Source organism: Saccopteryx bilineata, chromosome 8, assembly GCF_036850765.1.
Source record: "Saccopteryx bilineata isolate mSacBil1 chromosome 8, mSacBil1_pri_phased_curated, whole genome shotgun sequence".
In the NCBI taxonomy this organism is placed as follows: Eukaryota; Metazoa; Chordata; class Mammalia; order Chiroptera; family Emballonuridae; genus Saccopteryx; species Saccopteryx bilineata.
The window spans coordinates 53,807,280-53,830,366 of record NC_089497.1 but is presented as its reverse complement, the minus strand read 5'-3'; the positions used below and the strand labels follow the sequence as shown (position 1 = coordinate 53,830,366).

Genomic DNA, 23,087 nt, shown 5'->3' with positions numbered 1-23,087 from the left:
AGTCAGGACAGACTGACATCTGAAGTCTGGAATAGCACACCTGAGAAGGTGAACAGGTAGGAAGATGTTCCAGGTAAAGGGAACATCAAGGACAAAGACTACAGAGCAGGAATGACCATAGAGGGTTTAAAAACAACGAGATGCGTCCTGGCTGGTTGGCTCAGTGGTAGAACGTTGGCCTGGCGTGCAGAAGTCCCGGGTTCGATTCCCGGCCAGTGCACACAGGAGAAGCGCCCATCTGCTTCTCCACCCCTCCCCCTCTCCTTCCTCTCTGTCTCTCTCTTCCACTCCTGCAGCCAAGGCTCCATTGGAGCAGAATTTTCCCAGGCGCTGAGGATGGCTCTGTGGCCTCTGCCTCAGGCGCTAGAGTGGCTCTGGTTGCAACAGAGCGATGACCCAGATGGGCAGAGCATCGCCCCCTGGTGGGCGTGCCAGGTGAATCCCAGTCGGGCGCATGCGGGAGTCTGTCTGACTGCCTCCCAGTTTCCAGCTTCAGAAAAATACAAAAACAAACAAATCCCAAAACCAAAAAACAACAACAAAAAAACAACGAGATGCCCAGAGTGACTAGAATGGTTGAGTAGGTAGTAGAGGTTGAGATTCCAGAGGTCACTGAGGTCCAGACCAAGCAGAGCCTTGTTAATTGTGGTAAGGGACTTCAGCTTTTATCCTAAGAATAGGAAGGCATTAAAACATTTAGAATGCAGGATGACAGGATATATTTCAGTTTTGGTAGGATCACTCAGGCTGTTCTGTTGAGGATGTTGTGTAAGGAACAAAGGTGGAAGCAGGCAGACCAGGTAGGGGCTACTTCTACAGTCCAGGCAGGAGCTGACTGCTCCGTGGTGGCAGTGGAGGTGGTAACAAGTGGCCAGATTCTGGATATATTGAGGGTAGAACCAAAATAACTTGCTAATGGGAATCCTTTTAGTTTTTCCTTATTTCTGGGTCTCTGGCAATGTCGTGAACTCTGACTTCTGCTTTAAAGTGCGGCTCCCTTCCCCATTCGTCCTGACCTCTCAGTTCTGGAATGTCCTGATTTACAAAGTTCTTACCTGCATGTCCTTGGGCAGACTCTGCCCCTCATCTGGTACTCCTGGCTGGCTAGCACCCACAGTCCAGAATGGCATATGCAATGGTGCTGCTCGCTATTATCAACACTTCATATCTGTGTTGTGCTTTACAGTTTAAGCCCTTTCATGTTTGTTATCTCATCTGACATGCTAGGTTTCATAGACCATCTCATGCCTTTCATTCAGCTCCAGGAGACCTCAAAGAAGAGGCATGAGTCAGCTTTGGCTGAATTTCAGACAAATTAACTCCTTGGTGGCTGCAGATGGCGGAGAGCAGATACTGGCTGCATGTGAGTCTGTAAAGCATGTGGGGAAACTGAGCTACAAGGCTCAGGGGATACACACCCAAAGGACACGGTCAATCCCAAGGGCAAGGAACGTGCTGACAGAAGGCCCCAGACAGCAGTGGTCTGAAGCCAGAAAAGAGGTACCAGTGCTGTGGCCAGAGAACTGGGAGTGAGGAAATCTAGGGCTTGGGGGAGGGGCGGTGTATGATCAAAGGAGGAGGCTGAACCAGGCCAGTGCGGGCCATGAGTCAGAAATCGGAGTGGTCAGCCAAGCCCTGCCGGTCGGCTCAGAGAAGCCAGCATTATGCACCAGACCGAAGCTGAAAAAGCCTCTGCCTAAACCAAGAAGCTTCCCTATGTTTCTCGTTATATTAGGGACCAAGCCCCAAAACATGGCTGAAGAGAGACAAGTGGGTAAAGGTTAACGGGGCATCAAGAGAGGTTGGGGGAGGGAACAAGGAACACAGGGGAAAGACAGATACTTCCTCCCTGGATACTCCTGACCTCGAAGGGAAGTCCTCACCTCCATTTCCACAAGCTAATTACCCTGTAGCTTCAGAGCCTGTCTCCAGGGCAACTGTCCCTTGGCTTATTTTCTTCACCCTGGACCAGTGACTCTCAATCTGATTCTCAACCTCGCTCAGATGTCCTGGCTCCACCTCCCACCCCAGCACAGTTAAGTCAAAGGCTCAGGCAGTGGGGTCCGCAGGCAGTGCTTTTTCAAAGCCCTGCAGGTGACTCTAGTGGGCAGCCAGCGTGAAGGACCACTGCCTTAGACACGTGCACCAGTGTCACCAGGCTTAACCAAAGCACATTCTTCCCTCCTTAGGACAAGTTTAGCACTGATGATGGTGCCAAGAACAAGGATTGTAAATGGATCCTGAGATCAGAAAATAAAACCTAATCCTCCCACTGAGTTGGAAGAAAAGGGAAGTTCCACCCACAAGGGTGTGTGTGGAGATACAAACACGGCATGCTGTTCAACCTGATTAACAAGAATAGGTCTGGCTGGTGGTACATGCAGTGTTTTCCAAGGGCAGGTTTCCCTAGAAGGGCTGCCTTAGGAATCCCAGTGTTAACAGCCAACATGGTATCACATTCATTCTTGTCAGGGAGGGACACCTGGTAGAGGCTTTACTGCCATCTTTAGGATTAGGAACTCAGACACAAAGGTGCTCGGGGTCAGGTGGAACTTGGAAGATCACCTAGTCCCACAGTGCTGGGACTTGAGGGTGCATCACCTGGCACCTTGGTCAGGCCCTCCCTGATGGAAACCATTGCTGGCGATCATCGGCTGCTCAGCTGCTGCTGGACTCGCATCCTATAGGGTTCCGTCAGAGGTGAAGGCCCTGCCTTTCCAGTTCTGTGTCTGTGCTGCCAAAACTCTGCTACAGGTTGCTGAGAGACTGCTGTGGCACGCTTAATATCCTTATTCATTCAGCAGCATTTATTAGGAACCTGCTAGGTGTCAGGCATTGTTATAGGTCCCAGGATGCAGGTATGAATAAAACAGATAAAGCTTTGCCCTTAGGAGCTGACATCCTAGTGGGAAAATTCTTTTTGCCTTAGGCACGTGATACTGAGGATGGCTAAACTGCAAGGTCCTGGAAGACAGCCTTGGGTATTATGAATCTGGCTGTTCTCAGTGTAGAGCAAAGGGCACAGAGAAGACAAATGGCAAAGTCTGTTGAATACACCAATGAGTGAATGCCAAGTGGTACACCCGATTCTCCAACCTCAGCTTCGCTAACAGCGCCAGGGTGGGTGTCCACACTCTGTCATGGTCACTTTAACCATTAAGAAGGGGGTATCTTAAAACTAGTGGGAACTCACTTAGAAACATTCCCTTTCTGGCTGTCTTTTTCTCCTTTTTAATAGTTTTATTGAGATATACCATATACCATACAATTCGCCCATTTAAAATATACAACTCGATGGTTTATCGTATAACAGTATTTTAGTATACAGCTATGTGGAACCATCACCACAATTTTAGAACATTTCATCAACTCAGAAAGAAACCTTGTGACCTTGTGCCCTTTTGCTACCGTCCCCCTACCCCCATCCATCCGAACCCTAAGCAACAACTGATCTACTTGTTGTCTCTATAGGTATGTCTATTCTGGGTTTTGTTTTTGTTTTTTTTGTATGTGACAGAGACAGAGATACAGAGAGAGGGACAGATAGGGACAGACAGACAGGAAGGGAGAGAGATGAGAAACATCAATTCTTCATTGCAGCACCTTAGTTGTTCATGGATTACTTTCTCATATGTGCCTTGACCGGGGGGCTACAGCAGAGTGAGTGACCCCTTGTTCAAGCCAGAGACCTTGGGTCCAAGCTGATGAGCCTTGCTCAAACCAGATGAGCCTGTGCTCAAGCTGGTGACCTCGGGGTTTTGAACCTGGGTCCTCCACATCCCAGTCCAATGCTCTATTCACTGCGCCACTGTCTGGTCAGGCTAATCTGGATTTTTATATAAAAATCATATAACTATGTGGTCTTTCGTGACTGAGTTCTTTCATTTACTTAGTAAAATGTTTTCAAGAGTCATCTATGTCATAGCATGTATCAGCACTTCATTTCTCTCTATGGCCAAACAAAAGTCCGTTATACAGATATACCACATTTTGTTTATTCATTCAACAGCTGATGAACATTTGGGTTGTTTCCACCTTTTAGTTATTATGAAAAAATGTTGCCATAGATATTTGTGTACAATGTGAGGACATTCTGTGTATACTTTTTTTTTTTTTCATTTCTCTTGGGCACGTACTTAGAATTGAATCACTGGGTCACAGGGTAACTCAACGTTTAACTGTTTGAGAAAATGTCAGATTGTATTCCTGGGTGGCCGTCCCATGTTATACTCCCTCAAGCAATGTATGAGGGTTCCAACTTCTCAACCTCATCACCAACATTTGTTATTAGCTGACATTTTTATGATAGCCATACCAATGGATATAAAATGGTACCACGTTTTGGTTTTGATTTCCTTGATGATTAACATCTTTTCATGCTCTTATTGACCACGGTATATATTCTTTGGAGACCCTATTCAGATCCTCTGTTCATTTTTAAATTGGGTTGTCCTTCTGTAATTGAGTTATAAGAGCTCTTTGTTATATTCTAGATACAAGGCTTGTAAATAAAAGTATCTCTCGATAAATATTCTGTAAGTATTTTCTTTCATTCTCTCGGTTGTGTTCTTTCTCGATTATATCTTTTGAAGCACAAAAGATTTTAATTTTGAAAGTCTAATTTATCTATTTTTATAGACATGGTGACTTTTAATTAAATTGGCATAGTCAGGACCTGAAAGATAAAATGGAAACTGCCAGCATATCTTTTAGCCCTTGCCTTGTAACAGGCTCATGAAAACAACCTGAAATATCAGTGAGTCTTGATGTTCTAATTTAGTGTGACATAAAATCCAATTTCATTATTTTATAAGTGGCTATCCAGTTGTCCTGGCACCATATGTTATAAAACGCTTCTTTTCCGTATTGAATGGTTTTGGTACCCCTGTCAAAATCAGCTGACCACAGACATATGGGCTTATTTACAGATTCTCAATTCTATTCCACTGATCTATATGTTTACACTTAATGCCAGTTCCACACTGGCTTGATTATTGTTGCTTTGTGGTAAGTTTCAAAATCAGGAAATATGAGCCCTTCAACTTTGATCTTTTTAAAGATTGTTTTGGCTATTCTGGGTTCCTTGCAATTTCACACAAATTTTAGAATCAGCCTGTCAGTTTCTACAAAGAAGCCAGCTGGAATTCTGATAGAGATATGTCTGTAGATCAGTATGGGGAATATTGCCATTAAAAATATTGTCTTCTAGGCCCTGGCCGGTTGGCTCAGTGGTAGAGCGTCGGCCTGGCGTGCAAAAGTCCCGGGTTCGATTCCTGGCCAGGGCACACAGGAGAAGCGTCCATCTGCTTCTCCACCCCTCCCCCTCTCCTTCCTCTCTGTCTCTCTCTTCCCCTCCCGCAGCGAGGCTCCACTGGAGCAAAGATGGCCCGGACGCTGGGGATGGCTCCTTGGCCTCTGCTCCAGGTGCTGGAGTGGCTCTGGTCACAAAAGAGCGATGCCCCGGAGGGGCTGAGCATCGCCCCCTGATGGGCAGAACGTGGCCCCCTGGTGGGCGTGCCTGGTGGATCCCAGTCGGGCGCATGTGGGAGTCTGTCTGACTGTCTTTCCCCATTTCCAGCTTCAGAAAAATACAAAAAATATATATATATTGTCTTCTAATTCATGAAGATGAAATGTTTTCCCCTTTACTTAGGTCTTCAATTTCTTTCAAAAATGTTTTGTAGTTTTCACAGTACAAGTTTTATACTTCTTTTGAAATTCTTTCCCAATTATTTTATTCAATTATTTTATAAATGGAAGGTTTCTCTTTCTTAAAAATTTTATTTAGAAAATTAACATTAACAGGATGACATTGATTAATAAGAGTACATAGGTTTCAGGTAAACATTTCTATAGTATTTGGACTGTTGATTATGTTGTATACTCATCACCCAAAGTCAAATCATTTTCCGTCACCTTATATTTGTCCCTCTTTACACCCACCCTTACCCCCTCTCTGTCCCCCTCCCCCATGTCTCCCTCCTTCTGGTAACCACTTCACTTTTATCTATGTCCATGAGTCTCAGTTTTGTATCCTACCTATGTGTGAAATCATACAGTTCTTAGCTTTTTCTGATTTACTTATTTTACTCAGCATAGTGTTCTCCAGGTCCATCCATGTCGTCGTAAATGGCAATTGTCATTATTTCTTCATCTTCTTTATCTAATCCTCTATCGAGGGACACTTTGGTTGTTTCCATGTCTTGGCCACTGTGAATAATGCTGCGGTGAACATGGGGGTGCATGTGTCTTTACATACCAATGTTTTCGAGTTTTTGGGGTAGATACCCAGTAGAGGGATTGCTGGGTCATAAATTCTTAATGTTCTGAGGAAACACCATACTTCTTCCATAGTGGTTGTACAAATTTGCATTCCCAACAACAGTGAATGAGGGTTCCTTCTTCTCCATAGCTTTTCTAACAATCGTTATTACCTGTCCTGTTGATAATAGCCAATTTAACAGGTATGAGGTGGTATCTCATTGTAGTTTTGATTTGCATTTCTCTAAACTAGTGAAAATGAGCAACTTTTCAAATATCTGTTGGCTATTTGTATGCCTTCTTGGGAAAAGTGTCTGTTCAGGTCCTTTCTCCATTTTTTAATTGGATTGTTTGCTTGTTTGTTGCTGAGCTTTGTGAGTTACTTATAAATTTTGGATATTAACCCCATATCAGAGCTGTTGTTTGCAAATATCATCTGCCATTTAGTTGGCTGTAAGGTCAATATTTCTTTATTGATTTTCTATTTGGGTGATCTATCTAAAGCCATCAATGGTGTGTTGAAATCTCCAAGTATGATTGTGCTTTTGTCTGTTTCTATTTTTAGATCAGTTAGTAGATGTCTTATATATTTTGGTGCTTCCTGGTTTACTGCATATATATTAAGTGTTTTGTCTTCTTGATACAATGTCCCCTTTATCATTAAGAAATGTCCGTTTTTGTCTCTGGTTATCATTGTTATCTTGAAGTCAGCATTGTCAGATATAAGTATGGCTACACTTGCTTTTCTTTGGATATTATTTGCTTGGAAAATCGTTTTCCAATCTTTCACTTTGGGTCTACTTTTGTCCTTGCAGCTTAGATGTGTCTCTTGAAGGCAGCACATGGTTGGGTTTGGCTTTTTGATCCAATCTGCTACTCTGACTCTTTATGGGTGAGTTCAGTCCATTTACATTTAGGGTAATTATTGACACTTGAGGATTTCCTATAGCCATTTTGTTTTGTTTTCTGGTAGCTCTGTGTCTTATTTGATTCTTCTCTTTTCTGTTTATGTCAGTTGTTTTTGTTTGGTGGTGTTCCATACTTCTTTCCCGTTTCTTCTTTTTTTAAGCTGTGTTTTTCAATAGTGTGTTTTTCATGGATGGTTACCATAAGGTCATTAAGAGAAAAATGTTCATATGTACACCAGTCCTTTGTCTTAGGAGTGCTTCTGCACTCCATCCTCCATTGCTACTGCAGATCTTTATCTTCTCCCCTTTTATGTAATTTTTGTCACAGATTATCCTTGTTTTTATTGTGACCTTGTTGGAGCTGTTACTTGTAGTTTGATTTGTTTTGTTCTTTGTGTCTGGTCAAATAACCCCCTTGAGTATTTCCTGCAGTGGGGGTTTTCTGGTGATAAATTCCCTCAGTTTCTATATGTCTGTATAAGTTTTTATTTTTCCTTCATATTTGAAGGATTACTTTGATGGATACAGTACTCTTGGCTGGTAATTCCTGTCTTTCAGTACTTTGAATGTTTGCGTCCACACTTCTGGCTTATACAGTTCCTGCTGAGAAATCTGATGATAACCTTAAAGGATCTTCTTTTAAATGTTATGTTCTCCTTTTCCCTAGCTGCCTTTCTTTGTCATCGATTTTTGACAATATTATTACGATGTGCCTTGGAGTATGTCTGTTTGGGTTGAAGTAACGCAGCATTCTGTTTTTTTCTTGGATTCAAGTCTTTAACTCTTTCTATAGGCTTGGAAAATTCTCATCAATTGTTTAAATAGGCTCTCCAGCCTGACCAGGCAGTGGATAGAACATCGGACTGAGATGCAGAGGACCCAGGTTCGAGACCCCGAGGTCGCCAGCTTGAACGTGGGCTCATCTGGTTTGAGCAAAAGCTCACCAGCTTGGACCCAAGGTCGCTGGCTCCAGCAAGGGGTTACTCGGTCTGCTGAAGGCCCGTGGGCAAGGCACATATGAGAAAGCCATCAATGAACAACTAAGGTCTCGCAACAAAAAACTGATGATTGATGCTTTTTATCTCTTTCCATTCCTGTCTGTCCCTGTCTATCCCTCTCTCTGACTCTCTCTCTGTTCCTGTAAATAATAATAATAATAATAATAATAATAATATAATAAATAGGCTCTCCATTCCTTTCTCCCTCTCTTCTTCTTCTGATATACCATTATTTTTATACTGCTCTTTCTGATGGAGTCACACAATTCTTTTAGAGCTCTCTCAGTTTTTTAAATTTATAAGTCTCTTTCCTCTTCTCTCTGTAGCATCTCTAGTTGCCTGTCTCTGATGTCACTGATTCTTTCTTCAATCTGGCTTGTTCTATTAGCTAAACTCGTTACCTCAGTTTTCAGTTTCTATATTGAGTACTTCATCTCTGTTTTTCAAGTTTCAATCTCCTTTCTTCCACATGCTTTAGATTTACTTTCCTCTTCTGTTTCCGAAGGCTTTCATATGGAAGGCTACCTAATTACTTTGAGATATTTTTCTTTTTTAATACTGGTATCTACAACTATTTGTTTTAGAATCTTCTATTCCTTTGTTCAAGTCTTCTGTTTTCTTGTTGTTCTGCTTAGTTATTCTACCCATTTTTAAAGTGGTGCATTGAAGACTCTTTTTTTTTTTTTTTATCATTTTTGAATTGTATTTCTCCATTTCTGTCACATTTGCTTCATGTATTTTGGTGTTGTTAGGTAGTATATATTTATAATTGTTGCTATTCCTAAAAAAATAACCCTTTTATTATTACAAAATATCCTTCTTTTTCTCCAGTAACATTTTTTGTTTTAAAATCTATTTAAAATTCTGTTATATGTGTAGCCACTCTGGCTTTCTTGTGGTTGTTGTTTCCATAATACACATTTTTCTATCCTTTCATTTTCAATCTATTATAATTTTTAAATCTAAATTGTTTCTCCTGAAGACATTATAGAATTAGATCTTACCCTTTTATTCCATCTAAAAGTCTCTACCTTCGACTAGATGATTACTTAATCCTTTTACATTTAATTTTATTATTGACACTGTTGGATTTATATCTGCCATTTAAATTTTTTCCTTGTGTTATGTCTTTTTCATACTTCTATTTCCACCTTTACTGCTTTCTTTTTCATTAAGTAAATATTTTATAATATAGCATTTTACTATCTCTACTGGATTTTTACATTATGTATTTGTTTTTTTCTTAGCTATAGCTCTAGGGCTTACCATGAACATCTTATCAGAATCAGTTTCAAATGTGTACTAATTTAATTCCAGTGAGAGATAAAAATGTTACTCCTACATAGCTTTATTCCCTTTTCTCACTTTTTGTGACATTGTTATTATATATTACACCTATATAATTATCACTTTTTATAATTTTGTGTCTTTTAAAGCAGTTGATAAAAGAAAACAGAGGAAATACATTTTTTATAGCTTTTGTTATATTTTCCTTATGTTGGTCAAATAAGTTTTTAAATATGATATATATGTTTGCTCGCTTATAGTTTGTATTGGGGGACAGGCTATAAGCAGGCAGGATTCTTATGGCCTAAGGCTTGGTTTTAGGACTAAGCCTTTCCCACCTTTTTTTTTCTTTTTTGTATTTTTCTGAAGCTGGAAACAGGGAGAGACAGTCAGACAGACTCCCGCATGCGCCCGACCGGGATCCACCCGGCACGCCCACCAGGGGGCGACGCTCTGCCCACCAGGGGGCGATGCTCTGCCCCTCTAGGGCGTTGCTCTGCCGCGACCAGAGCCACTCTAGCGCCTGGGGCAGAGGCCAAGGAGCCATCCCCAGCGCCCGGGCCATCTTTGCTCCAATGGAGCCTTGGCTGCGGCAGGGGAAGAGAGAGACAGAGAGGAAGGCTGGGGTGGAGAAGCAAATGGGTGCTTCTCCTATGTGCCCTGGCCAGGAATTGAACCCGGGTCCCCCGCACGCCAGGCCAACGCTCTACCGCTGAGCCAACCGGCCAGGGCCCCCACCCTTTTTGATGTGAGGTGGTACAATCCCATCATGCCTCAGATAAGTGACTTTGTATTAGAGATTTCCCTATTTTGTATATGGATTAAAGGTCTGGATTTCTACACTATAAAGTGGGGCAGACTGGGAGCTTGCTCTCTCTCGGTTGCTGAGATTAGCATTAGAAGAGAGAGCAGAGAAAGGAGAGCAGATAAAGGCCACGTGGAGGAGGCCAGGAGAAGCAGCCAAGATGGTGGAGTGCTGAGTGAGAAGCCAGTTTGTGCAGAGTTTGTGCAGGGAGAAGGAAGGAGATGCGGAACAGAGGTGAATAAGTCTGGTGAGCTAGAAACCTTTGATTCTAGGAAACTCGGATAAGTCAGTAGCTTTGTGAGCACTGAATGAGTGAGTCTTGGAGCCCAGTGTGTGTCTTTACTTGCCTGCCGGGTGCAAGCTAGGATTAAAGATGGCTTTACACCTTATTTATTATTTCTGGGTTTTTTCATTTGTTCTGTAGACTCAAGTTAGCATACAATGTTATATTAGTTCAATACAGCTTTGCTCTCATTCACCTTGTTTGTGCTTTTACTAACTGTGAAGCCAGTATCCACGGCCACCATCACAGCTGCCTGGCCCATGCAGGTTCACATTGGATTTGGACAGTCGGTAAAGAAACAACGAAGCCAAAAACTGATGGGTCATCATCTTTAATCCTAGCTTGCACCCGGCGGGCAAGTAAAGACACACACTGGGCTCCAAGACCCACTCATTCAGTGCTCACAAAGCTACTGACTTATCCGAGTTTCCTAGAATCAAAGGTTTCTAGCTCACCAGACTTATTTATCTCTGTTCCCCATCTCCTTCCTTCTCCCTGCACAAACTCTGCACAAACTGGCTTCTCCCTCAGCACTCCACCATCTTGGCTGTGTAAAGCCAGGAGGCAAGGCCAGGGCCACCATCAGAGCAGCCCAGCCCATGCAGGTTCGCATTGGATTCGGACAGTCGGTAAAGAAACCATGGAGCCAAAAACTGGTGGGCCATAGTCTTTAATCTAGCTTGCAACCGGCGGGCAAGTAAAAATACACACTGGGCTCCAAAACCCAGTCACATTCAGTGCTCACAAAGCTACTGATTTATCCGAGTTTCCTAGAATCAAAGGTTTCTAGCTCACCAGCCTTATTCTCCTCAGTTCCCCATCTCCTTCCTTATCCCAGATACAAACTCTGTACAAACTGGCATCTCACTCAGCACTCCGCCATCTTGGCTGCTTTTCCTGGCCTTCTCCACGTGGCCTCCTTCCGCTGCTGGCTCTACTCTCTCTGTTCTCTCATGCTAACCTCAGGAACCAAGAGCACAAACTCCCGTTTTGCCCCCACTTTATACTGTAGCTTCACAACCTCTAATCCAATATACAAAGTAGGGAAGTCTCTAATACAAAGTCACCTCTGAGGCATGATTGGATTGTACCGCCCCACATCAAAAAGGGTGGGAAAGGCTTAATCCCAAAACCAAGCCCCAGGCTACAAGGATTCTCAACACACATTAATATCACCTGGGCGACGGCCTCACGTGGGCAGCGGAGCCATCTTTAACAAAGTGAGCATAATACATTTTATCTGCCCAACAGCTGCTTCTCCTAGCCTCCTCCATGTGGCCTTTCTCTGATCTGCTCTCTAATGCTAATCTCAGGAACCAAGAGAGCAAGCTCCGGGCCTGCCCCACTTTATAGTGTAGATTCAAAACCTTTAATCCAATATACAAATAGGGAAGTCTCTAATACAGGGGTCCCCAAACTTTTTACACAGGGGGCCAGTTCACTGTCCCTCAGACCGTTGGAGGGCCGGACTATAAAAAAAACTATAAACAAATTCCTATGCACACTGCACATATCTTATTTTAAAGTAAAAAACCAAAATGGGAACAAATACAATATTTAAAATAAAGAACAAGTAAATTTAAATCAACAAACTGACCAGTATTTCAATGGGAACTATGGGCCTGCTTTTGGCTAATGAGATGGTCAGTGTGCTCTTCTCACTGACCACCAATGAAAGAGGTGCCCCTTCTGGAAGTGCAGTGGGGGCCAGATAAACGGCCTCCGGGGGCCGGATGCGGCCCATGGGCCATAGTTTGGGGACCCCTGCTCTAATACAAAGTCACTTATCTGAGGAATAATGGGATTCCTCATGAGAGTGCACCACCCTACATCATGCAATCAGTCAAAGGTGTGGGGAAAAGCTTAGTCTTAAAACTAAGCCTTAGGCTATAATCACCCTGCCTGCTTACAGCCTGTTCCCCACACCCAATGCAAACTATAAGCCAGCAAACCTATATATCATATTTACAAACTTATTTGACCAACACTAATAAATATATTTCTATATGTTATAGACCCAATAGTATATTCTATACAATGAATTTTTAAATCCGGTAAGAGAAGAAAAAAGAAATTTGCTTTATGTTGTTTTTTATAGTTAAATAATAACCAATAACCTTACTGGTGCTCTTTGTCTTTTTGTATAAATTCAAATTACTTTCTGGGGTCACTTGCTTTCATCCTAAAAAACTTCTTTTATTATTTCTTATAAGGTGTGTCTTCTAGCAACAAATTTTCACTGTATTTGTTTATCTGGGAATATATCTCACTTCATTTTTGAAAGAAGCCGTGTTGTATTATAGGACTCTCAGCTAACAGTTTTCTCCTTCAGGCACTTTGAATATATTATCCTATTTCCTCCTGGGCTTCACTGTTTCTGATGAGGAATCAGCTATTAATCTTACTGGGATTCCCTGTGACAAATTGCTCTTCTCTTGCTGCCTGCCAGATTTTTCCCGTCTTTGGCTTTCAGTATGTTTAGTATGATGTGTCTGTTTATGGATCTCTTTGAATTTATCCAACTTGGAGTTCCTTAATTTCCCAGCTACAATGATTAATGTTTTTAAATTTATTTGGAAGATTTCAGCCATTATTTCTTTTAATATTTTTTCTGTTCCTGTCTCTTTCTCTCCCCTCCTGCTGATAATGCTATTATACAGATGATAATACCTTTAATGGTGTCCCACATTTTTAGGCTCTGTTCATTTCTCCTTATTCTAGTTTCTTTCTGTTCTTCAGATTGAGTAATTTCTATTAATCTGTTTTAAAGGTTGCTAATTCTTTCTTCTGCCAGTTCAAACCTACTGTTGAGCTCCTCTAGTAGATTTTTCATTTTTCAGTGATTGCATTTTTCCTTTTGATTGTTTTTCATCGTTTCTACCATTTTTACTGATATTATCTGTTAGATAAGATATTGTCATCATACCTTCCTTTACTTCTTCAATCATAAGTTCCTTTAGTTTAGTTTAAAACAAAACATTTATAACGGCTACTTTGGTGTCTTTGTTCAGTCTGGCATCCAGTGGCTCTCGCGGGCAGTTTCTATGTCTGCTTTTTCCAGTGTTTTTTTCTCTGTTTCCTCTGTCCTCCCACCCTGGTTATACTTTTCTGTTTCTTTGCATGTCTTATAACTTTTGTTGGAAACTAGACATTTTAGGTACCATATTGTAGAGACTCTGGTTAGTGGTCCCACTTCTGGGGCTCGTTATTTTCCTGCTTATTTGTTTAGCAACTGGCTGGCTTGTTACAATGGACCATTCCCGCCTCAGCCCCCACGGTGAAGCCTCTGATGTTTCTCCTCAGGGCACAGTCTTGGGTAGGTCACAGGCACCCTGGCATGAAGTCATATCCGTAGTGCTCTCTTTAACTTTCTCTTCCTTTGACCACACCCAACTGTTAAATTCCACTAATTTCCAGCTGATTATTGTTTTCAACAATGTCCTGGGGCACAAATTCCTTCACAGACTTATCCAATCAAATTTGGACTCCTTTGAAGGGACAGTTTCTGAGGTTAGTGCTTGAAATTTGTTCTGGTCTCAGGAGGTCTCTTTCCTCAGTTCTCTCTGGAGCCTAGCAGGCCTACCATTTATCCTATATCTCCAATGATTCTACCAATCTTCTGCCAAATACCTTTCACCAGAGCTTCCCTAAGGGCATTTTGAGGGTGCTATTGGTTTGAACTCCACTCTGTTGGAAATGAAGTCTGTTGCTTTGGAAAAAAATTGGCTCTGTCTGTACTACAGTTTGTTTCTACCCCCAGGCAAAAATCTCTCAGCCATGGCTCTGGAACTGGCATTAGGGAAATGGTGTGCTTCCCTGAGTGATACTTGAGCACTCAGTGGAGGGGAGTGAGCAGCCTCAGCTCTTCTTGGCTTGTCCCTCTCAGCATAGCTCTACATCAGTGGTTTTCAACCACTGTTGCAACATCAGGATGGTTAATTCTTTGATGGACTGGCACCATATTTCTGGTGCACCAGCACCAGTCCGTGTACCGGCCATTGAAAATGACTGCTCTATATTACAGGCTGGGGCAATAGCAGCTGGGGCCCTGGAGCCCTCAGCAGTGTTGCACCCATGGTAGATAGAGCACCTGTTCCATGAGCGGAAGCTAGGCAGAAGGAGTTCCTAGCTCTTGGCCACACCCACCCAGAACTTAGCTGTGACACCGGGTAGCTTGGTGCAGGATAAGAAATGCCTCATTGGGACAATCCTTCAATTGGAAGCTTGGGGAGAAAGGAAGCCCTGTGCCCTTGATTGCAACCATCTAGAGTAGAATTTCCATGGTATTGAGCTGGGAGGAGAGGAGGAGAGAATGGGTCTTGACTCAAATACCACAGACTCAGATTGTTCTTATTGAGATTTAGTAGATTTTCTTGAATAAAGGTTCCTTCACTTGCTGTATGCATTTGGGACCATTTTCAGGGACTTAAAATATTTTAAAATAATTTTCACCAGTTTCAGTGGCAAGCCGGTCTGTGGAATTCCTCCTGCTGTCCTGCTAGATTCTAGTAGCTTGTCTCTCAGAACTTCTGATGCTTTACTTTAATGACTGTTTTATACAGATACCCACAGAACAACAGTTCTCTCACCCTGATATGCATGTAAATCTCCCGAGAAACTTGTTAACAATTTAGGTTCCTGGGGCCCCATCCTCCAGAAATTACAATTTTCTAGGACTAGGTTGGAAGCCAAAAGGCAATCTGCATTTTTAGCAAGCTCACTACATGATTCTTTGGAAAATAATTACACTAAAGAGACTAACATAGACCAGATAAGATTGATATCTTCTTTTTTTAATGGGTTCTGTGTTTACAATGCGGCTTTGCAACTATGGCAGGATCAGATACTGGCTACCTTAACAGCACAATTGCATATGATGCATGTCTGTGTTTACACACTAGAATGTAGAAATAGTGTCATTATAGGAAGTGCTGACTGCTCGGGGGTGGGAAGTGCTTCAGAGTCACCTTTTAGGGCTTCCAAGGACCAAAGATGGCACAGGACCCCAGAGCAAAGCTTTTCAGATTGGGGACAGGAAACCTGCCTCAGAATCTTTATTTCTCTTGCACCAGGTCTGACTTTTCCTTGGTACCACCCTTTGTAAGCATCCCTCAAAACAGAGAGCACCACAGGCTTTGTGGCAATTGGTCTGATTTACCCCTTCAAGTGGAAATATGTGCCTCAGGTGAGAAACTGACAGGATTAGAGCTGCTATTAAGCATGCCACAGCAGAAACGACTCTGACCGGCTGGCTGCACATGGCTATCACTAGTGTGAATCCTCCTCATTGTAATAATAGAAAATGAATATTATTTCACATTTTAAAATTCTAGACAGAAACCACTAGCAATTAATTTTGTCCCAAAGAACCGGCTAATTAAAATTGTGAATAAGGCTATGTTATGTTCGTATGTACTACTGTGTCTTTTTCATTAAGAACCAGAACCGCGTGGCTAAGAGTGTTCTGTTGCATATGACGACCTGAACTGACTTCCATCTGCCCACACTCCAATCAGAGGGTAAGGCCACACTCAGAAGAAGGAGGATTTGTGCTGAAGGCTTCTACAACAGAAGGCATAATTAAACAGAGGAGGGCCCCAGGGAATCAAGAAACCTGGCTTTCTGAGGCACCATAAGAAGCCAGAGAATATTTTCCTACTGGGTTTAGTAGGTGGGTTATTATCATTATTTATTTTTTATAGATCAAAAGAATAGGATTCCCTAGTGGGAAATGCAAAAAATAAGGTAGACAAAAAGCCAAAAATCAACCAATTTTAACCTTTTTCTTTCAGAGTTGCTCACATATCATACTCAGTAGGGTATCACTCCCACGTTCTTGACATGTTAATAATTGATAGCCTTTATTGGTACCAATTCATGAGTAAAACTTAGGACATTTCTCATTTTTCCTTCGTGTTTTAGTGATATGTGATTATTTTTCAGAAATTGTCACCTTAGCTACAGCTGGGTCTTTAACCAATATATAAGATCAGACACATCAAAATAAACCTTAGTAAACTGATAAATGATAAATTTTCACCTACAGAAAGTATTCCTAGGGCATCTTTAAATTATAGGGTCTTTGGTACATTATATAGTTAATTCACAGATCACAGGAATGAGCAATGAGCAAATTAGTACTGATTAGGATTGAAAAATACTCTTGACCTCCCCTCCCTTGAACTGAGCCTCCTTTGTTAAACTCTATCATAGCATCCCTTACTCTCCCAATATAAAATGTGTTGGTTTTAATTATATTTTTATATTAGATTACGTATTTAACATGTCTCCCCACTGGAACCTCCATGAAATAGACCATCTCTCTTTTGTTCACCTCTCTCTGCCCAACATCCAGCACAATGTCTGATCCTCAATTATTTGTGGAATATATGTATATAAAGTCATTAGGTTCTTGGGATCTTAAAATGGGGAGGTTGATGAATAGGCTTTAAGATTCCTGTGAATTCCCTGGAATTATCTAAAAATATACATTCCTCTGGGAAGGCTCTTTCTATTTAGCTATGTAGTTCATTGTTTTGTGGGGCTTGGAAGAAGACCCACCACCTTCATTAGATTTCAAACGGGTCTGTGACCTTCCCAAAAGGTAAGATATCACTGGCTTATTTCAGTTATAAAACGGTATTCAACACAACAGAGCTTACCAGTAGCCAAAAACAAAGTATGCTACCTGTATGTACCTTTACTTGGAAAGACATGTGGCTGTGTGTATAGGTGTGTACATAACTTCCAAGAACAGAAACAGAAATGCCTATTGAATTTACAGAACAATCCACATTCTCACTTCTCCTGAGGAACTGATCATTCCTATGGTCATTGGGCGCCAGCAGAAACAGCTGTATTTTTTATTTATTTATTTATTTTTGTATTTTTCTGAAGCTGGAAATGGGGAGAGACAGTCAGACAGACTCCCGCATACGCCCAACCGGGATCCACCCGGCACGCCCACCAGGGGCAATGCTCTGCCCACCAGGGGGCAATGCTCTGCTGAGACCAGAGCCACTCTAGCGCCTGGGGCAGAGGCCAAGGAGCCATCCCCAGCGCCTGGGCCATCTTTGCTCCAATGGAGCCTTGGCTGCGGGAGGGGAATAGAGAGACAGAGAGGAAGGAGGGGGGATGGAGAAGCAAATGGGCGCTTCTCCTATGTGCCCTGGTCAGGAATCGAACCCGGGTCCCCCACACGCCAGGCCGACGCTCTACCGCTGAGCCAACCGGCCAGGGCCAGAAACAGCTGTATTATTCATCTGTTTCTTGGCAGCAACATCCATCACTCAGGCCAGAGAAAAGGAGTCTGTAATTCTGCCCTTTCACCTGTTGGGATGCCGATACCCCTCTTGTGGAAGTTCCTTTTAATAACAAACCTGCAAACCTCCCAGGTAACAAAAGCACAGGATGTGTTCCTAAAGCACAAGTGCCCAGGATCTGATCAAACCACCCCGGGACTTCCCTTCCCGGCCCTGCAGCCAGAGGGACCCGGCCTGCAGGCTGTGGCTCCCCGCGCAGCCAGCCACAGGCAGGGCGGGAGATTCTGAGCTGGGCTGGAATAGGCTCACTGGCTGTTGCATGTTAAATCTCATCTTCCTTCCCTCCCAGCTCCAGAAGATGCTTCCCTTTGGTAAGTTTTTCTCTCTAATTTCTGTCCTAAATATAGAGACTTCAAAAGTAAATTTGTCAGAGGAAAGGTTTTTGATGTGCCCCTACTTCTCAGTTATCCATATTAACAGCGACGAGCAGTGATGCAGAAAATTCAAAGCCAAAGGCTCTTTCTATTTAGCTGTGTAGTTCATTGTTTTGTGGGGCTTGGTGACAGACTTACCTCCCTAATTATGTTTGTCTTTGCTTCTTATTAAAATGAGTTCATCTGCCTTAGGGCTACGCAGTTGGGTGACTCAAAGAGTCTGGCACAGAATTTGTAAAATTCATCAGGGGACATCCACAAGGCACACAGATAATCAAACTTAACTAGATTTGAGGTCATGGTCTTAATCACCTGTGATCAATTGCCTTGCACCTCTGTGACTAAAGGGAGCTACTTAATGATAGGAGACTAGTGGGGAGGCAACGAGTCTTTACATTTAGATGAAGACACAGACGGTTGTGGCCAAAATTGATAACAAAATCAATGGTGAGGTTTTCCCTGCCTGGGCTCACAACCTTCTATTTGCAGCCTGAGTTACCTGTCTGCGCAAATCTCATGATGTTCATCTCTACCTCATATCCTGCAATGACTCCCTGTGCTAGTCTTAGGACTCTTTACAAATACCCAACTCTCTCCTCCCCGACGTGTGCTAGGCCCATCCACTTCGACCACGAAGTGAGATGTGGCTGTGAGACTGGTGTTGGCTAATGAAATATGAGTGAAAGGGACATGTGTCACTTCCAGGTGGAGGGTTCCAGAGGCAGCATGTGCTTTGGCTACATGCTTCATCTGGTGAGGCAACGGTGGCTGCCCTCAGCCTGGGCCCCCAAGTGACCGTGATGAGCAGTGCTGCCATCAGCCAGCGATGGGCAGGTGGTAAGAGCAAGAAACAAACCCTTGTCTTAAACCACTGAGCTTTCAAGGCTCGCAGTTTTTTTTTGGTTTTTGGTTTTTTGTTTTTGTATTTTTCCGAAGCTGGAAACGAGGAGGCAGTCAGACAGACTCCCACATGCGCCCAACCGGGGATCCACCTGGCACACCCACCAGGGGCGATGCTCTGCCCATCTGGGGCGTGGCTCTGCCGCAACCAGAGCCATTCTAGCGCCTGAGGCAGAGGCCACAGAGCCATTCTCAGCGCCCAGGCAAACTTTGCTCCAGTGGAGCCTTGGCTGCAGGAGGGGAAGAGAGAGACAGAGAGGAAGGAGAGGGGAAGGGTGGAGAAGCAGATGGGCGCTTCTCCTGTGTGCCCTGGCCAGGAATCGAACCCCGGACTCCTGCACGCCAGGCCGACACTCCACCACTGAGCCAACTGGCCAGGACTAAGGCTCGCAGTTAACCCAGCATCTCTTGAGGATGGTGTGTGTCAAGCTGCACCTGACTGTCCGTGTTATCTCCCCAACTGGACATGGAACAACCTGAGGCCAGAGTTATTTCTTATTTCTTCTTTGATACATTAAGTTCCCTGTGAAGCACATTTAAAACAACCTGGTAGAAAATGAAATTGTCTTCCTTCCTGGACTCTGTGATCCCCTATGTTTATGTTTTTCTAGCACTTGCTCCCCTATCAGCATCACCGGCCGGAATGATAAGGTGTCTGTAGTGCTCAGATATACAGGGAACGGTAAGGCTGTTCTTTTGGATCGATAGTACAAGTAGGAAGAGCTGGCAGAGGGGAGACAGAGGCACACTTAGGTTGCAGGTCTTTCAAATACAATAAATAGGTTCAAGGGGCAGGCAAGATTTTGAAATGAAGTCTTGGAGCAATAACATGGAAAAAATAGTATCCTAAAAGTATCAGTTTTATGAGAGATCACAGATGTTATGTGAACTAGACTTCTACACAATCCTCCTCCTCTTCATCATTATACCAATATTTACTATTAACTTACTGCAGGCACAGCTCCAACCGCCTTACAATTAACTCATCGAATCCTTACAACAACTCTGAAAGGTAGCTATTATTATTTCCATTTTACAGACGAAGAAATCGAAGCACAGAGAGGTAAACTCCCTATGGCCACGCAGCTAGCAAATAGCACTCTCTGAATTCAGTGTCTCTTGAACATTTCCCATAGTGGGGGCTCACTAATCTCCTATGCAGCCCACCGCATGGAGTCATGTCCTCACTCCCACTCCAACTGCTCACCCCCAGGCCGTTGTGCCTCCAAGACCAACACAAAGCAATGTCACCCTCCTCTCTCCAAGGTCGTCCTTCACATATCTGCAGGTAGCAATCGTGTGTCCCCTTAGGCTCCTCTTCTCCAGTCTAAACAGCCCCAATTCACTCAACCCTTTCCCACGTGCCACGGCCCGAGGTCCTCCCCCTCCCAGCTCGGTGTCTCGCACAGGCTAGCTGGTTAAGTTAGCAGAGTGACACTGGTGACTCTCCCCTCTATTCTTGCACTGAGCTAATGCCTTCTACAACCTGGGCACATTCCTTTCACCTTGTAAAACAGAGTCCAGGGGCAGAAATGGGGCCACCGTCTACTCCAGAACAGCTGGCTGGCCACATGTCCTGCACATGTCCCCACACTGGCAAACGGGATGCTAAAGGATCCCCAGATTTGGAGTTCTTCATTCTTACTCGGGTTGGAAGTCTGTTCCAGCCCCTTCTCATCCTCTCCCCAGTCCCCTGCCCTCACCACTCTGCTGCCCCCAGGGGCAGAGCTGAGAGCTGGTCCCCTACTCACCATGGAGTTCATGGCAAAGTGATTGTGCTGCGTCTGGAGGTCTAGAGCGTGCTGGTAGCTGACTCCAATCTCCGTATGGCTCTGGAGGAACAACTCCTTGTTGTGGCTTATCCAGTCGAACATCTAGAGGGGACAAGGTCATACAGAGTAATCAGAAAGGTTGTGGGACCAACAGTGCAAAAGGTTCAGGGCTACAGAAAACAAAAAGAAAAGCCTTCCGCTGGTTCCCAGTGAGAATGAGTCCTCACTCTCAGAGTAGGGTGGTCCACAGCTTGCTTTTCCAGGAGAGCACCACGTGTAGCCAAAGGACCTCTGTGTCTCTACAGAGCCTAAGAGAATGAGGGAGATGCAGGTGAAAACTAGTTACTATCCTTAGGTTCTTCCCCTTCGTAAAAGCTTTTAGAAAGCCTCAAAAGGGCCCCATGCATGCTTTAGGGACAGGTGATAGGGGACACGCTGGGAGACTTAATCTATTCCCTACTGCCTCAGTAGAGGAGAAAGGCCTTGTTAAAAGCAACAGGGCATAGTAACAAGCCACGTACACAGTGACCAACCACATACTCTGTTATATTGACTCTGAACTGAATCAACTTTCTGGTAGCAACCTGGACTCAGAAGTCTGTGGTTTCGGCTCTAACCCATCAGGAACCAGAGAGTTTACAGGTAGCGTAAGTACTGCGTGGCACAGTGGGTGCTGAGCCATTTTCCTCTGGAACCATTTAGGTTTCTCTCAGGCAGTGCACATGCTTTAAAGGTTGATGACCAGAACCCCAGCTCCAGCTCCAGAGGAGCCCTGAGCACTCAAGGGTTATCCTTCTTCAGGACACCAATCAATGAATAACATTTCCCAGTGTAATGCTGGTGGCCAAGGCCAGGAAGGTTCACATTGGATTCAAGCAGACAGTATAGGAACTGCAGAGCAGGAAAGTGTCGGGACATTACCCGTTTAGTGGAGGCTTGCAGAGATGGGAAAGTGAATAGACAAAGGAAAACCACTTTTGCAGTGGAGGGCAAGGGATCAGGAAAACCGCCCCTCATGGTGGCAACTGAGGGAGTCAGGGAACCGCATCTTGCATTGGTGGTAGAGCGATCTGGGATAATCACTACTGGGGGAAAGCACTCATAGCTTTTCATAGAGACACGCATGTGGCTTTCTGCCACGTGCTCACACACTGATCGTGCAAAGTGCTGGCAGCCAGGAAACCAGTGAGCAGCCTAACACAGCTGTTTTCCCCACTCCTGGTCAATGGGATTTGCTTAAAACTAGGACTATTATCCAATTCAGTACAATAAAACACAAGGGGAGGTTTGCTGGAAGTTGTGACCCTGAGCCCCACATTGCTACAGCCCCTCTGCTGACCGCTTGAGGGCGAAGCCAATGGGCAGATAGAGGATGCAGCCAAATTAATGGCAGGAAACACAGGCAGCATGCTAACAGAGCCTTCCTGATCTCCACCTTGTCTCTGGACTTCCTTAGTACCCGAGTCAAGAAATTCTCTTTATTATTCAAGCCTATTTAAGTTGGCTTTTCTGTCATTTTCTGCCCAGATCAGTCAAGTGATACAGCCAGGAGAGGTGTGAAATCTCTGGAGAAGAGCACCCTGTCCTGGGAATGGTCCCTCTCCAGTCTGGGAAGGGCCGTGGCCCGCAGCTCAGGCGCAGAGGCTGAGCACAGGAGCTGAGATGCCGCAAAGCCACACCGGTTTTCTGGGAAGCACAACTGCAGCCACACTCACTGGTTCCTTTTGAACAGAGAAGTGAATTTACTGTTTCAGTTACATTCAACCAACATTCTAAGGGATACTCACTGTGTGCCAGGCACTAAGGCAACAAAATGCAAAATGACTGAAATGTGGTTCTTGAGTTGAAGTAGCTTAAAGGCCACTGTGGAGTGCAGAGATAGACTCAGTTACAATACTAGTCCAACTTGACAAATGACTTGATTAAAATTGCAACTCAGAAAAAAACAACAATCGATCAAGATATAAATGCCAGTATGGTCTATCTCCTCACATTGATGGTGTCGGGGTGGGGAGAACAGAGACAGCATCCCAGAGCAGCTGACACCTTAGTTGAGCCTTCACTCAGGTAGGGCTTAGCCAGGTGATGAGCAGGATGCAAGCTCCGAGCAAAGGACTATGGGGCAGCCCAGGGTGTCCGGGGCTCTGAACACACTTCAGCTGTCCTGGATGTAGATG

At 43.9% G+C, this 23,087-nt stretch overlaps 1 protein-coding gene across 23 annotated transcripts in view; it reads right to left on the bottom strand.

Annotated features, from left to right (window-relative positions):
- Positions 1 to 23,087, bottom strand: part of KALRN (kalirin RhoGEF kinase) — a 735,103-nt gene that overhangs the window by 434,407 nt on the left and 277,609 nt on the right. For all 23 annotated transcript variants that reach the window (XM_066240737.1, XM_066240739.1, XM_066240742.1 and 20 more), the window contains exon 6: positions 20,890 to 21,012. In XM_066240737.1, coding sequence (XP_066096834.1) covers positions 20,890 to 21,012 — 123 coding nt within the window. The remainder of the gene's footprint in view (positions 1 to 20,889; positions 21,013 to 23,087) is intronic.